The sequence below is a fragment of the Vicugna pacos genome, chromosome 4 (assembly GCF_048564905.1).
Source record: "Vicugna pacos chromosome 4, VicPac4, whole genome shotgun sequence".
Taxonomy (NCBI): domain Eukaryota; kingdom Metazoa; phylum Chordata; class Mammalia; order Artiodactyla; family Camelidae; genus Vicugna; species Vicugna pacos.
Window position 1 is genome coordinate 53,222,854 of NC_132990.1, and position 14,749 is coordinate 53,237,602.

The 14,749-nt window shown below is 45.8% G+C and overlaps 1 protein-coding gene across 2 annotated transcripts in view; it reads right to left on the bottom strand.

Moving 5' to 3' along the window:
* Positions 1–546: 546 nt before the first annotated feature.
* GRIN3A (glutamate ionotropic receptor NMDA type subunit 3A) overlaps positions 547–14,749 on the bottom strand; it is a 140,404-nt gene continuing 126,201 nt past the window's right edge. Inside the window, exons 7-9 of one of the 2 annotated variants that reach the window (XM_072959822.1) lie at positions 12,687–12,851; positions 11,293–11,369; positions 547–790 (exon numbers count right to left, since the gene is read on the bottom strand). In XM_072959822.1, the coding sequence (XP_072815923.1) occupies positions 778–790; positions 11,293–11,369; positions 12,687–12,851 (255 nt within the window). In that variant the 3' untranslated portion in view covers positions 547–777. Of the gene's footprint in view, positions 791–3,958; positions 7,043–11,292; positions 11,370–12,686; positions 12,852–14,749 lie in introns of those variants that run through there. The other variant, XM_006204039.4, reaches the window with a different exon arrangement.

Consider the following 14,749-nt stretch of genomic DNA (forward strand, 5'->3'; position numbering starts at 1 on the left):
TTTAGATTATCCTAAAATGTATGCACGTAAGTTTCTTTTGTGGTGATAGCAAAAGGAATTATAATGAATTCTGAAACTAATACCTCTATTCAAGGCAACCCATGATAGCTTGGGCTTCTCTTACTGTAGATTTAGCCTTTTTTTCCTGAGGGGAATTATAGATAAAATTGGAACCACAGTGTATGTACATTAAAATAATGATATGCTCAGAGGATTTCAGGTTACTGAAATCTACAGAGTGGAATGAATTGAGAGCTAGGATATGAAGCTGAAAAGGGACCTCAAACCATGTCCTTATCTTAGAAATGAGGAAAGGCCCCAGAGTCACTCAGCATAGTAGCAGAATCAAAATGTGAGAATCAGACTCCACTGTTCTTTCTTTCACCCTAAGTGGAAACCTGGATGATAGAGTGCTTGTCATCAAGGAGATAATAAATGAAAACACTTTGTGTCTTTTTGAAGTCTTCCTGAAGATGTATATAAACCTAGTATATTTATCCTTGATAGTTCTAATTTGACTAGGATCCCTTTGCCAAGCCCTAGATTAGGACTGCGGTTTATTCCCCTGTTCGTTGAGAGTTCCCACAGCACTTTGTTCTAGAGCAGAAATGAACCAAAAGGATTTTAGATTTCCCCTTGCTCACCCAACCTCTTTATGCATTTGTGGAGTGCTTCCTGTGAGTCCAGGCACTCACCGTGCTAAACATACTTCTTATGTAGTCAGACTTGGATGAGTGTGGCCCTGCCACGTAGCAAGTTACTTCAGCTCTCTCTGTTTCAGTTTCTTTGTCTGTAAGATAATAACTACATTATAGGATTGTATTGATGAAGTGAATCAATATATACAAAACATTCAGCACAGTGCCTGGCATCTAAGTAAATGCTCAAAATAGCAACTTTTATTATTTGCAAATAAAGAAGTTGAGAAGTCAATTTTTTTTTCTTCTCCTACATTTTCTTTCTATTTCTAGGAAAAACAAGACTGACATTCTCTTTGGAATCTAGGCCATGTGTGTTTATGTCTGTCTGTCTGTCTGTCTGTCTATAAGTCCATGTGTCCTGGTTAAATGACATTATGGCCAAGTCATTCCAGGACATCAAAAAGTTAACTTCATTTGCTCACTGCCTACAAATTGCATGTAAATAATAGCCTAGTGGTGAGGAGTGTGGTCTTTTCACATCTCCCTTTTCAGCTTAAAACCCTTTAATGGTTCCTATAGTCTTTGGGATACAAATCCAATTTAGCACAGTGATCTTGCCTCTGCTTTTCTCTTTCTGGTCCTTATGTAGCTTGCTACCCACCTTGTGCTTTATGTTTCTGTCATGTTGAACTATTTGATGTTCCTAAGTTCCTTGATTGCCATAGTTCCCCAACTCTGCAACCTTGCACGTGCTGTTTCTTTTATGTGGGATGCCTATTACCCTCCACTCATTTTCTCCACTGCACACACACACACACACACACACACACACACAGTGTCTTCTTTATTCCTATAGCACTGATGTGCTTTTCTTTATCAGAATACATGTCACATTGTTTTGCCAGTTTGTCTCCCCACTAGACTGAGCTCTGTGAGATCAGAATCTGCTTTGTATCTTTCTGTCTTCGTCAGCCAGCCCAATGCCCAGGGCACAGTAAACATCCAAAAAATGAATTACTGAATGATGCAAAACAACTTGGATAAGTCGGCCTTTGAACTAGGTTACAGTAGGTTTATATTTTTATAAGGTTTGATTTGGGTATATGCCAAAAGACTGTCACGTGAAGAACACACTCAGCTAGCAGCTTCATGACGGCAAGTTTGCCACCAGCTAAGTGCAAACTGCCTGAGACTGCAGGACTGCTGAGTGATTTGCAGCTGTGTTTGTACCAGTTCTTGGCTGGGCTACAGAACAAAAAGAGATGCCTGAAACACTGTTTCTGTGAGACTTGAGGGCTACACTGTGAGGGCTACACTGTTGAGTTCAGTGGACCAAGGCTGGGGCAGTCACCACATCAACTTTCTGTGGAGCGGGGGGCCAGGCTGAGCACAGGCCGTAGGCAACATGGCAGTTGGACTAGAGGCGGGTTGGAGGAAGGAGAGGGAGTTGTAAGGCAGTAATCAGTATCTTGACAATAGAGGTGGTGGTTCTGGAATTGTGTGCCTGCATGTGAATCTCTGCTACTATTCTTATTAGCTGTGTGACTGTGGGCAACTCACACAGACCCCGACCCTCAGTCTTTCCAAGTATAAACTAGAGGACTAGTTTATCTACTCTAGGTGAGGTCTAGACTACCTATTTCATGGTATTTTAATGAAGATTAAATGAGATCATTATTTATAAAATAGGGGTTCCATAAATGTCAGCTATTACGGTATTATCAGTTTACAGAGTGTGAAAAGGACAAATCATGAGAGGGTCCCTGAGGTTAGAGATTGTATCCATCTTACTCACAAGTGTATCTCCAGCCCTTGGTACAAATACAAGTTGTTTAGCAAATGTTTGTTGAATTGCTAAATGAGGGTGGCCAGGGCAGAGCTTTTCAGAAACCTCTTAATATTGTGGCTTTTTCTAGAATGCCTCTCGCAGACAAAGCTATTTCATTTCAACTTCATGATGCCAGGGCTCTGAGTTTCTCAGCATATTTTGTACCACTTTGGATTGTACCAAAAAATTAAGCGTAAGTCATAGCATCAGTGGGTCTCCTGTTAGGAAGGGCTGGTACCACATCAACATTTGAATTCCCAAAGACAATGCCAGCAGTACGTCTGGGAGTGAAGTTTCTATCTGAACATTTATTCCACAGTCATAGAAACTGAAGATGGAAAAGACCTGAGGACATCTAGTCCATCCACGTGGTTGTACAAGAAAAGTGGCTGGATTAAAACAGCCTGTTCACTTCATGCTCACAAGACAGCATTTCAGTTCTTCCTGGAGTGGAGCGATTGCAAACACATTGAAATGAAGACACAATGCAAACACTCTTTACAAACCTTAAGAAAATACTTATAGGTACGTTATTTTCAGAAAACAATTAGGAACTAAACTTCAAGAATGAGGGTATCCTAGATTACACGGTCATGGGTGGGTGAAGAAAGGGTAATGATACATTGCAGAGTGAAGTGGTTTCAATATCTAGAAAGAAATTTCTTGTGAGCACTGGGTGGCTTTTCTGGTTTGCTTATCAAAAGTATGAGTTGGGAGAAAGAGAGGCTCTGAAGTCGTTTCTTCCCCTTCAGTCTTTATCCACACTAAGGAAGTGCCCGCTAGCCCCAAGGCTCCACGGACCCGGACCCAGCACCAGCACCAGCACCGAGAAGGCTCGCCTAGATCACAGAGCTCTGCCTGTTCGGCAGCTGCTCCTCTTACCCCTCTCCGGTTGGCACAGAAGCAGCAGCTCCTGTAAAAGATTTGTGCAACAGCAGGATCCGTGCATGACGGAGAGTCACTTCCAGGCACAGTCAAGACCTCAACCCCTGGGTCCCTGTGGCCACCTCACTTGTCTGTCCCAGTCATTGTTCTGCCTTGTCTTTAATTGTTGGAGGGACTCCCCCGCTCTTCTACCTTGGGCATCAACTCCCCAAGGCCCTTGATGTTACTGTTTCCATGAACCAAGCAGCCCCGTCTGTTCTAACTCACCCAGTTACTTCACTGTGCTTCCTGTGCCAGGAATTCCCCCTTGGAAAGCATGGCTGTGGGGTGTGGCACAGCCAGCTTGTCATGTTCCAGGTTTCCCAGCATCAGAGCTTAGAACAAATGGAGGCCTTCCGGATCTCATAAAATAGGAGCCCACAAGAGGAGGCAAGGTAGAACCCCTCATCTTCTTAACCAGAAAACTACTCTTCACCTAAGAATTTCATCTTTGTGTTTTTGAGCCTGAAGGGAGTTGAGAGAACAGAGGTGGGGCAGAACAGGAAGGAGGGTTTTCAGAGGACCCACCATGTCATGAAATCTTTGTACAAAACACAACACACTGTTTCACAAATTGCAAAACACTGTTCAGTTACTACTGATAAAAATAACCATTGCTACTTAACATGAAGACTGTTTCATTTCACCACAAGCAGTTACACTTTGTTTTTCCTTCACCCAGAACGTGGAGGCATTTCAAGCAATGCTGACGGCAGTAAGCCTGCTTTCAGCCCTGCTGCTTGTTGCCACATCCTGGCCGCAGTTTTGGCCAAACAGTTCCTCGGAAGATACTTGAGGAGCCATGCACTGGTCACCTGCTTTGTGGACAGGCAGCGTGGTCTGGCATGTTACCACCACTGCTCAGAATGCCTCAGTAGAGAAGCTTAAGGTAAACCCAATATACAAAAATTCAAACTTACAAAACAGATACATTAAGGGATAATTAATTGCATTACAAAAGGCTTCTTTACAAAAGAATTCACCTCTGGGTTCCTTTAAATAGCCAGCTTCTCAAGTACAGTCAGAATATAAGCTGAGTTATAAAAAATGTCCATGTACAACAGTAGGAGCATGGCTGTGACATGATCTGAGGTACACCTGGATGTCAGCCTTCTGGGCTGTGCAGGAGTTAGGGGTACAGAGCGTGACGGCAGAGTCTCTAGAGCATCCTTAGCTGTTGCAGACGGGTGGGATGGCTAACAGGCATACTCTTCCAAAGGCCGTTGCAAACCTGCTTCTGGGTCTGGGCTCAGAACATGGGAGGATGGGCATTTCAAAGCAGAGTTGTCCTTTCTGTTTCCATGGCTCACTGTTCTCTCATTGTTGAACTGTTCATCTGTGAGGTTGATGGAGTCTAACTTTAGAACCCTCCCACCTCCCTCATCAGTATTTCTGCACAGACATCCACCCCCCGGGGTTTTCTCAGACAATTAACTAATTGCTGAAGTGTTATCAAATTGCAGCTTAAAGTGTTATCTTTCCCTGGGGGACTGGCAGCTCTTGGTGGAAATGCAGGGATTGCATCCAAAAGTAGGGGAAGAAATTTTGTGGTTGAGGCGGCTTCCCAATGATCTGCAGCTGTTACAGAGCACAGTGCTTGGCACAGCGCTGAGAACTCACTGCAGGCCTTCAGTTGACTGGGGAGGAGCATAGGTGATACTGAGAAGATAAAGCAAAGAACTGCTAAACAAGGAAGTCTAATCTTAAATGGTGCCCTGGGGTGGGAGTGGCTGTGTGGATGGTGAATCAGGTGTGTGCTAAAGTTTGAGAAACTCTCAGGAAGGATCTTCTCACTTCTCCCCAGGCCTGGGACAGCCAAACTTCTAAAACAGTGTTCCTTGAAGGGTCATTTTTGGACCACATGTCAGTCGCCTGTGGGTGTTGGTAACAGGAGGTTTCCAAACCCACATCCAAATTCCCAACTTCCCCCCAACCCCTGCCCCATGCTCTGGGGAAGAGCCCTGGCAGTCAGCGTTGTAATGAGTTCCTAGATGATGTCTGTCTACACTGACACTGGGAACTGAAGTTCTGTCGTTCCCATACTCTCTTCCTTTTCTGCATGCCCAAGCCTTGCACACTGGCAAAGGGATACCTACACAGAGGGGAAACAGGTTATTCATATCAGTCTCTTGGGAGCATTAGATGGGGCCTGGGGGAGAATCAGAGGGACCAAAGCCTATTCACAGCTTCTCACAGATGGATGTGAGGCTGGGGAGACTGACTTGGCAGTTACCCATACAGATGTGAAGAGCACAGGGCACGTTCCTGAATGTTGAAGCTTGTAATGTCCACAGGCTTGAGGTTCACTTCTGGAAACCCTGCAGCTAAGACATAGGTGACTGCTGATCTGAAAACAGCCTACTATATCGTTTGCAGAACATTTTCCCTTAACCCACAGTGCCAGCTCACATGTCCTGCTGCACAGGCAATAAGCAGGGATATTCCAGTTCCATCCTAAGGCCACATCCTTGCTTGGCTTTTCTTTCTCTTTCTCTTTCCTTTGTAAAAGGCACACACTATAGCAGAGATGCTTAGTTAGATTAGGATTATCCAATCCATTCCTTAGCCAAATCGCTTTTCTGGCCCAGAGCTTTCGGTACACATTTTTAATGCCTCTCTGCCCGTCCTCTTCCTACCCACCACATCCCTGTCTCCTTGCACAGTAAACATGTTGCTACTAAATGTTAGTCAGGATGGTGCTGAAGATCCAGGACCCTTTTAAAACCATGGCTCTTGCCTGACCCAATCAATCCTTGGCCCGCTGTGATACAAATGAATTCAGTTAATTTTTTTAAGTACCCTCCTCCCTGTCCTAAGTTTCTCTAGCTTTTCCGTGGCTCCCCATTCGGAATGTAAGGACAAATCTGGACTGGGGAGTTGTGGCAAAAGCCACAACCCTGGATAATCCTGCTCTATCCCGAAATTAAAACCAACAACCCAGTAAGACACAGGTATGAGTAACAATTTTATCTCCTGCTGCTGACAGAGCAGAGAAAGGGCTAAAAACCAGAACTATTAGTGTGGCACCTGGTGAAAAGGTTAACGGGAGCTGGGTTGTCTGGTTCTTCACAGATCCCTCACACGGCGTTTGCTCCTGACTAAGACTCCTGCTCCGAAAAAGACTCCTACTCTGGAGACCGAGGACTAAACTTGAGAAGAAGACCAGCCACTGCTTTTTAGGCTTGACTTCTAAGAGGACCTTGACCTCAGCTTGCGCACACCTTGGTCAGTAGTTACAAAAGAGCATACGAAGTGTCTCAAGGGCGCAGAGGAAGGCCAGGAACTGAGAATGGGGAGCAGCATGGCCAGCTAGGGCTCACAAGTCCGATTTGTCCTTTGATACTCCTCCAGCTCCGTTTTCCTGCTCACGGCCAGCTGCAGCTCCTGCCGGATCACCTGAATCTGCTTCTCCAGCTCTGAGAGCTCCTGCATCACTGAGTTCCGAGCCCCACTGAGGGAGTCCGCTCTTCCGTTGGTGGTCAGCGAGGCAGGGAGCTCTCTTCTCCTGGGCGGGAGAGGGATGTCCTGGTGGGTCCGGAGGCCCAGCTGGTTTTGTCTTCCATCATCACTGAAGATGTATTTCCGTCGGTTGTCATGACTCAGATTGGAAGTGTTCCACACCGAGAGCTGACGGGGTCCCATGTTGGACCTAGGAAACCAAGAGACACTTTAGATTGAACTTCTACTCTGCAGCTCTCAAAGTGCCGTTCCCCATCTGTTAGCCACTTCCTGTGTGACTAATATGGAGCTGAGTACACAGAGATGAAGTCACAGAGCCGTGGACAGACTGCCTGCTGGGTGTCAGGGGGACAGAAGGAGCCAATGCAATTCTTTTCAACTGAAGTTCAAGGTCTCATCAAGTCTCATGCTGCCCTGAAACTGGAATGGGTGTATCACCTGGAGGGCTGATGGTTCGGGCTGTGGCACATTCTTTCATGAAGAACCTTAGATGCTTTTCTATATTCTTGCCAGTGAGGCACAGAGAGCCTCAGAGAGCCATGCTGCCTTGAAACAGTCTATGACTATAAAGATGGTGCTTTGGTAGAAATGAGATTCTGTTTCTTCATCTGTTGTACGCTAAGCACGTGCCTGCTGATATTCTGACCTGACTCATCCTTAGTCCCACAGGACCACCCTGACGTTTACTAGCTGAGTCTGAGGAGAATAAAAGCATGCAAGCTGTAGGATTCAGCAGAAAGTTTCCCTTTATAAGGTTGACTGTGGGTTGAGAATGACAGCTGAGGTCTGAAGCTTAAAAACAAACAAAACAAACCACATCAACAAAAAAGCCTCAAGTTCTTGCTGAATAATGGGTCAAATAGAAATAGATTCGAAATCTTTTTTTCAGCTCATGTTGAACCACCTAACACCATCATAGTGATGGCTGTGGACCAAAAGAGCTGCTGCTGGCCAGGCCCAGGAGGAGGGGGGCTGGTTTCTGAAATACACGTTGACAGTCAGATGCAATGAGAAGAGTTTCTTGCTACAAGAGCAGGTTAGAGCCCCAAGCAGCACAGCTGTTGATTTCTTCCGGCCTTGTTGAAGAAGAAGGAGGAAGAGAAGGATTACGACCACTTCTGCCATCTACCACAGGGCAAAACAAAACAGAAACACTGAATATAGTCCTTGTGTCTTTGTTCCCCACCATGTAACTGAATCAAGAATTTATTTCTGGACTCTCACTTGACAGAAGGAGAATGGGAGGACCCGCAGAGGGAGGGGAAAAGGGAGAGAAAGTGTTGATTCAGTCACATGGATAAGAACACAAATACAAGGACTTGATGGGGTGATTCTGTTTCATCGTGCCCTGTGGTAGATTGCAAATGCGGTCATAATCTTTGTTCGTCCTTTCATCCATGCCTCTCTGTACTGTGACTTTGCAGCCCATCCTTATCAAGGGGGGGAAGTCTTCTTTCCCTTCCTCTTGAATTTGGTCCAGTCTCATGACTTGTTCTGGCCAAGACAGAGTAGCAGAAGTGGCCGGTGGTGGTCCTGAGCCTCGCACGTTTCCACTGCCTGTCTCAGAACCCTGCTGCTGCAGTGTATCCAGTCCAGACTGGTCTGCTGGGTGCTAATCGACCATTGGAGAGAGTCCTCAGTCTTCCCAGTTGACCAGCTGAGGTCATCCTAGACCAGCCAGCCCTCGGCTGCCCTCCCCTTCCCCACAAGCTGGCTATAGATATATAACCAAATGTGGCCACCATCAGCCAAGTTTGGCCCAGATCAGTAGACTGCACAGCTGACCCACAGATTCATAAGCAACTCACTGTTGTTTAATGAGCCCAGCTCCACTGGCTTTATGCTGGCTTAGAGGTGCCATTATAGTTTCCTTCTAGCCTCACAACTCCCTTTAATTTTTCCTTCAAATCTTTTCTTACTCAGTTTGAGTAATTTCAAAACATTCTTGTTTGGGGTGTGTGTTATATGATTTACAGTTTTTGTGTATCTTGGGGTGAGAGGAAAGAGAAAAGGGGAGTGTATTGGAAACCCAGTGGAGTGAAGGACAGACCAAAGTTTACATGAAATCACATGTTGAATAAACCAAGGACGATATATAGTCTTTTGCCATATTCACTTGTCCCCTCTGTTTTAAATAAAAAAGGGGCAACATCTACTTTCACACCATAGATAAAATTCCTCCAGGCCTTTCCTCAAACCCATATGTTAGTAATTCATTTATCTGTTGTTTTATTCATTCACTAAATATGGAGCACACAGGAGAGATGTCAAGTCGTAGCAGACACATTCACACAGATATTCTTCCAATAAGGAGGGACAGTTTTCAAGCCAACAGACCTAACTCTAAGATCATGGAATAATCCACAGTGGAGAAAACCTGGAAGGCAGACATTAACACATTTTCCTGGAATGTCCAAGCAACCACAGAAATCAGGTAGGCAGAAATAGCCAATCTGGTTTTCTCCAGAGCTTTGTACCTACATCTGGGAATATAATAATAAGAATAAGCAAAAGCTGAATTCCACGACACACTCTGGGTGCTAGCATCACAAGTGCTCTGATAATTGGCACACGGCTCTGAGCCACCTACTCACGCAAGAGGACAGATGCCCAAGGTCAGATATGGTGTCTATTGGAAGAGATACACGTCTTGTGTTGTTGGCCTCTACAGTGTTTCCGTTGTGTTTTGTACCAAGCTTTCCTCAGCCTTAGATGGTAAGGCGGCCAATGAATGTACTGTATTTAACACTTAAAAGCTCTCAGAGAACAATTATGTGACATTGAGGTTCAGTCCTCCACTAGACCCCTCAGAAAGATGTGCAGCTGTGGGATCTCCAACACTCCTGGCACGTGAAGGGTTACAGGTGGCTGTTGGGTTGCAGGGAGGTGGCCTGGGAAATATGAGCCCAATAAGGCAGGAGAGCATGTTGCCTTAGCTCCTTTTCAAAATAAAGGGCTCCAGAAGGGAATCTGCCAAGAGAAGTGGAGAAGTTGAGAGGAAGACAGTTTTGGTTGTGAATTTAGGTGAGAGCTGTGAATGGGAGTCACATCACAGTCAGAAATGGGATCACTCGGCTTCCAGTTTCAATTATGGCTGGAAAACGAATGTTTTGTTATCATGAGATGGTGTCTTGGCTGCGATGTCTTCTGTGTTCCTCTCTAGTTAAAAATGTATGTTAAAAATTATTACAGAAAAAATACACGCAACACGATAGAGAACAGCTGTGACCTGACTAGCCTGCAGCTTGTGCTGGCAGGGCTGCAATGACACAGGAACCCCACAGCCTGAGAGGGGGAGAGGCGGGTGTGCTTGCTGCCGACTGGAAAGAGTGGCCTTCAGAGATAATGGAAACGATTCTGAAAAGCTCGATGCAAACTGCAGAGAAGGGGACTGCAGCAGACCTCTGAGGAGGTACAAACAAGGAAAAAGAATCCTGTTTTCCACCCTCCTTCCCTTTTCCTCTATGGTGAATGAGAAGTGTGAGGGTCAGATTTCAAAATTACCCAGAAAGCCGAGCTCTGAGCTGAGGCTCCGCCACAGATGACAGAGTTAGTTGCTTGGAGGTAATGGTAAAACGAGGCCTCTGGACATATGAGAGAACCAGGAGGCCGCCTCAGGCAGCATGCCACCGAGGGCAGCCAGGAACAGACCTCGATGCTCCTGACATCTTTGGCCATCATGAATGAGGCAACAGTCTTCCACAGGCTGGACGTGAGGAAGGTGCAAAGTTTCAGTTTTTAAATGTCATCTATGCATTTAATGCTTGTTACTTCCCATTAGTGAGACGCTCTTTTCTGGGGAGTTTGTAGTCACAGTGGCAGGAAATGGCTGAAGCAGAGCACGCCTGTGGCATATCCCTAGGAGTGCTGAAAAGGAGTGGCGAGTGGAAGCAAGCCAAAAGGGCAATACTGCGTGCCGTTAATTGCCTGAGGTACTTATGAATTAAGGCTTCTGTGTATTTTGTACACAGTAATAACTAAAATAGCCTTGTTTTGGGGGGCTGTTGATGTATTATCTCATTTAATCCTGACAGCATCTCTAGAAAGCAGGTCCTCTATTTATCTCATTTTCACAGATGAGGAAATTGGGGCACAGGGGGGTTGAATGAATAACTTGCCCAAGACCACACATGCTCTAAGTGTTGGAGGCAGGGCTTGGATCCAGGTGCTGGAGCCTGGAGACCACACCTGCACTTTACCCACAACTGGTATCGCCTCTTCTGCATTTCAGTGCACATCTGTGTACAGATGTGTTTCTTATTTTGTCTGTTTTATTTCTCTCTATTGGAAACCATGTATTTTTACTAACTGTGTTTATGAACAACTTGGTCCCGATTTGATTTTAATTATACATAATTTTTTCTCTTGAGCACGAAGTCTCAGTCACATCTCTAAACTCTTAACAGATACGATTGACACCTCGCACCGGTCTCTTCTTACCTCTTTTCCACACGTTTAGTCTTGAAACGCTGCTGCTTTTCCTCTGCAAATGATGTGTTTAGGGCTCTATGTAACCTCTGGTGGAAAGAACAGATTCACATGTAGAGATCATCAGAAACACACAACCAGGGGACAACGTACACCCTGAAATTTAATCTCGTCATTACAAACCTCAACTTCTTTAAACAAATTTCCAGAGATACCAGAAAATAGATCAATGTTCAGTCCCAAATCCCTAGAGGACAAGAATTCTAATTATAAGTGATTATTCTACCTGAAGAAAAAAAAAAGTAATTTGATAGGAGGCATAGAAGTGCTCTGAGTTGTAAAAAGGTATGTGATAAAGAAGTTATCACACAGAAACTAATGTGTGCCAAAGGGCTTTGTACAAAACTTAAGTCTGACTTCTTAGCAGCCACAACAAAGGAAAGGCGTCCTGAGAAAGAAACAACTCATGCTAACATACAACGGAGAGGATCAGTTGTCTGCAGAGTTCTCCGGAGACCAAATACGTTTGAGGATGAAAGTAAGAACAGGGTTCAAATGTAACCAAACCAATGATAGTGACCAGTCTAGAAAAAAAAGTATTGTGTTAACAAAGCAGAGTCAGCATAACAGATGAATGGGGCAAAGACAGCCGAATTGGCAGGCAGTCGTGGTGCCGTGGGAAGCGGGAGGGAGCCCATCATCTCACCGGAGCTCAGGACGGCTCTTCGGCCCCGCCCCTCACCGTGCTCAGGTGGCACTGCTGCCTTCACTAGAGCCCCTTCATCAGTGAAAAGCCTTCTGAGTATATTTCAGCTCTCCATGCCAGCTGCCTTCAGAGCGAGATGTGCAAATGAACAACCCTGAATGGTGGTCTGCCTGATGGTTTCAATTCTCCCTGGAAGTGAGTGCGTAGGTGTCTGAATTACATGAAAGAACTTCAGTCCTGTGAGCTTGGCCTTGGCACCAGTGGACTTCAAAGTTCTGGGTTGTTGAAAATGCAGAGAGGACTGGGGCTGGTGGGTTCGTCTAAAGGGAAACGGGGACTTCAAATTCATTTAATGGGTTTCAATTTTGGCAAGAAAAGAATCTATAGGAAACAAATCTTTCACACCACCTCTTCAGATTGTCACTAAGTGAAGCCAGGTTAACAGCAATGCTATTGCTTCCATTGTGAGTAACAGTGGAGGGTTATGTGAAAGGAAGGGGCACTGCGGGGCTGCTTAATTTAAGGGGCAAGAGAATTAATGGGATAGAGGGAACTCCACCTTGTGCATTGATAGAGTGTCCACTACCCTGGTTTTCTTGCTAGCTTGTCATCTGTCAGTCTGACCTGAGGTTCTGGATTCTCCCTTAACTGTGAATTCTGACATTTAAGAATCCTGGAGCCAGATGCCTGCGACACTCACCTGGCTGGTGTGGAGCCAGTATTGCAGCCTAGATTTGTTCTTGATGCGTGGGAGCAGCAGCCTGTACACTATGTGCTCACCGATGGTGGTCAAGATGGACAGACCAAATCCGATGCACAGCAGCACGAAGAGTCCAGAGAAGTGTTTGATGCCCATTTGCAAAGTCTGTGCAAAACAGGAGAGGAAAGGATAGGCCATGAATGTGATGCTTCACCTGGCCCCATGCTTGTTCACTCCTGGATACAGATTCTTTTTGCTGAACCCAAGGTAAACTGGAGACAGTCCCCACTGCATGCTCTGCAGACTTCACTATCCTACACTGTGAAAGGAATCCAGCCAGGACCGAGGGCGGCTGTAGGGCACAATGCCTGGGGTGCTACCCACACCCAGACCAAATGTATGATGCTCCCTGGAGTCATGCAGAAGCCCTGAGTCTGGACCACCCTACGGTCTCAAGAGAGACATTGAGAGATGGAGATAGAGAGAGAGAGAGACTGAGATCTGAAACAATTCAATGTATTAAAACACTGAATAGTTACCAAGGAAAGAACCTCTCTCAGGGACAGAGAAGGAGTAGGTTTAAGGAGAAAGGATGATGAGTTTAACAGTTTTGACATTTAAGTCATCTAGTTCAACGCCTTCATTTTTCAGATGAGGAAACTGGGACCAGAGGAATGAAAGAAATTGAGCCAGTTCACAAAATTAGGCAGCCATGGCCAGCTTGCTAATTGTTTACTTATTTGCATTGAGGTGGGTATTATAATTGCAACTTACAGTTGAGGAAGCTGAAGTCCCTGCACTTTAAAGCGACAAAACTGATCTATAAGTCAATGTTTATTTAGCAACAAACCCTGGGCTCTTTCTGCTCTACAACAAAACAGCAGTCACAGCAACAACTGTAACTATATAGTAACTTTAACACACTCAGCAGGCACTTTGCTGAGTGATTTACATGAGTTCTCTACCTAATAGGTATCATTCAGTCATGGACCCTGATGGCCAGTCAACCCTGCAGGAAGAAAGACACTGGATACCTTGAGGGCCGCTATGTGCCAGGCACTCTTTCAAGTACCACTGGGTGGAGAAGGGAGGGTTATGTCCCTGCCTTCAGTCAGTTCAAGTCTAGAGAGGAAGCAAACTTTTATACCCCATGATACTCAAGATCACACAAGCCAATGCTAAAGAGCTGGGGTGTCATCCCTTTGTTGGAGGCTTCTGGTTATTACTATAATCACTGATAATTATTCGACACTTAATATGTGGAAGGCACAGTTCTGAGGGCTTTATCAGTGTAGACTTGCTTACTTCCTAATGACCCACGAGGGAGGTACTGTTACTGTCTCCATTTTATAGGTGAGAAAACTTAGCAACAAAGGAGCTAAGTGACTTGTCCCAGGTGACATACTAGTAAAGGTCAGAGCTGGGGCTCACACCCAGGCAGCCTGGCTCCAGAGCCTGCACTCCTAGCTCATCTCAGCCAACCGACCTGAGTGATCTCTCACCCTCTTGAAGGGGTTTTCCCTTCTCTCATTCTCCCCGCCTCTGCTCCCGGGCTTGGAGAAGCAGCCAGTCAGGATGGCTCAGGCGTGGCTAGACCTCTGTATGGCAGGAAGTCAAGTTGGGGCCACAGTACAGAGGCAGAGCTTGGAGGTTTCAGGCTCTGGGCCATGGAATCTCTTTTCCTGCTTGACATTACTTCAGGCAGTGGCTCTGGAACAAAGATGGGTGCTAGGATCCCAGGAGAAGGAAAGACTGGAGGTGAGCAGGAGCGTAGAGCAAGCACCAGGTCTAGGAGAACGGGACACAGGCAGGAACGCTAGCACGGCACCTGAGAATGAAGGAGGAGCCAGCCTTAGGGACAAGGAATGCTGGCGTATCAGGCCCTGAGGGCTACTCAGGTACTGGGGCTTTCTCTGGGACATCTCTGTACAAGTGGTGACCAACTGTATAACCCTGATCTCCGGAAAGTATATACAGATATGTCTGAAGACAGCCCGTGGCCTGGCCCTGTTGTACGTGTACAAGATATGGCTATCTCAGAAGGATTCAATGAGTTACTACTG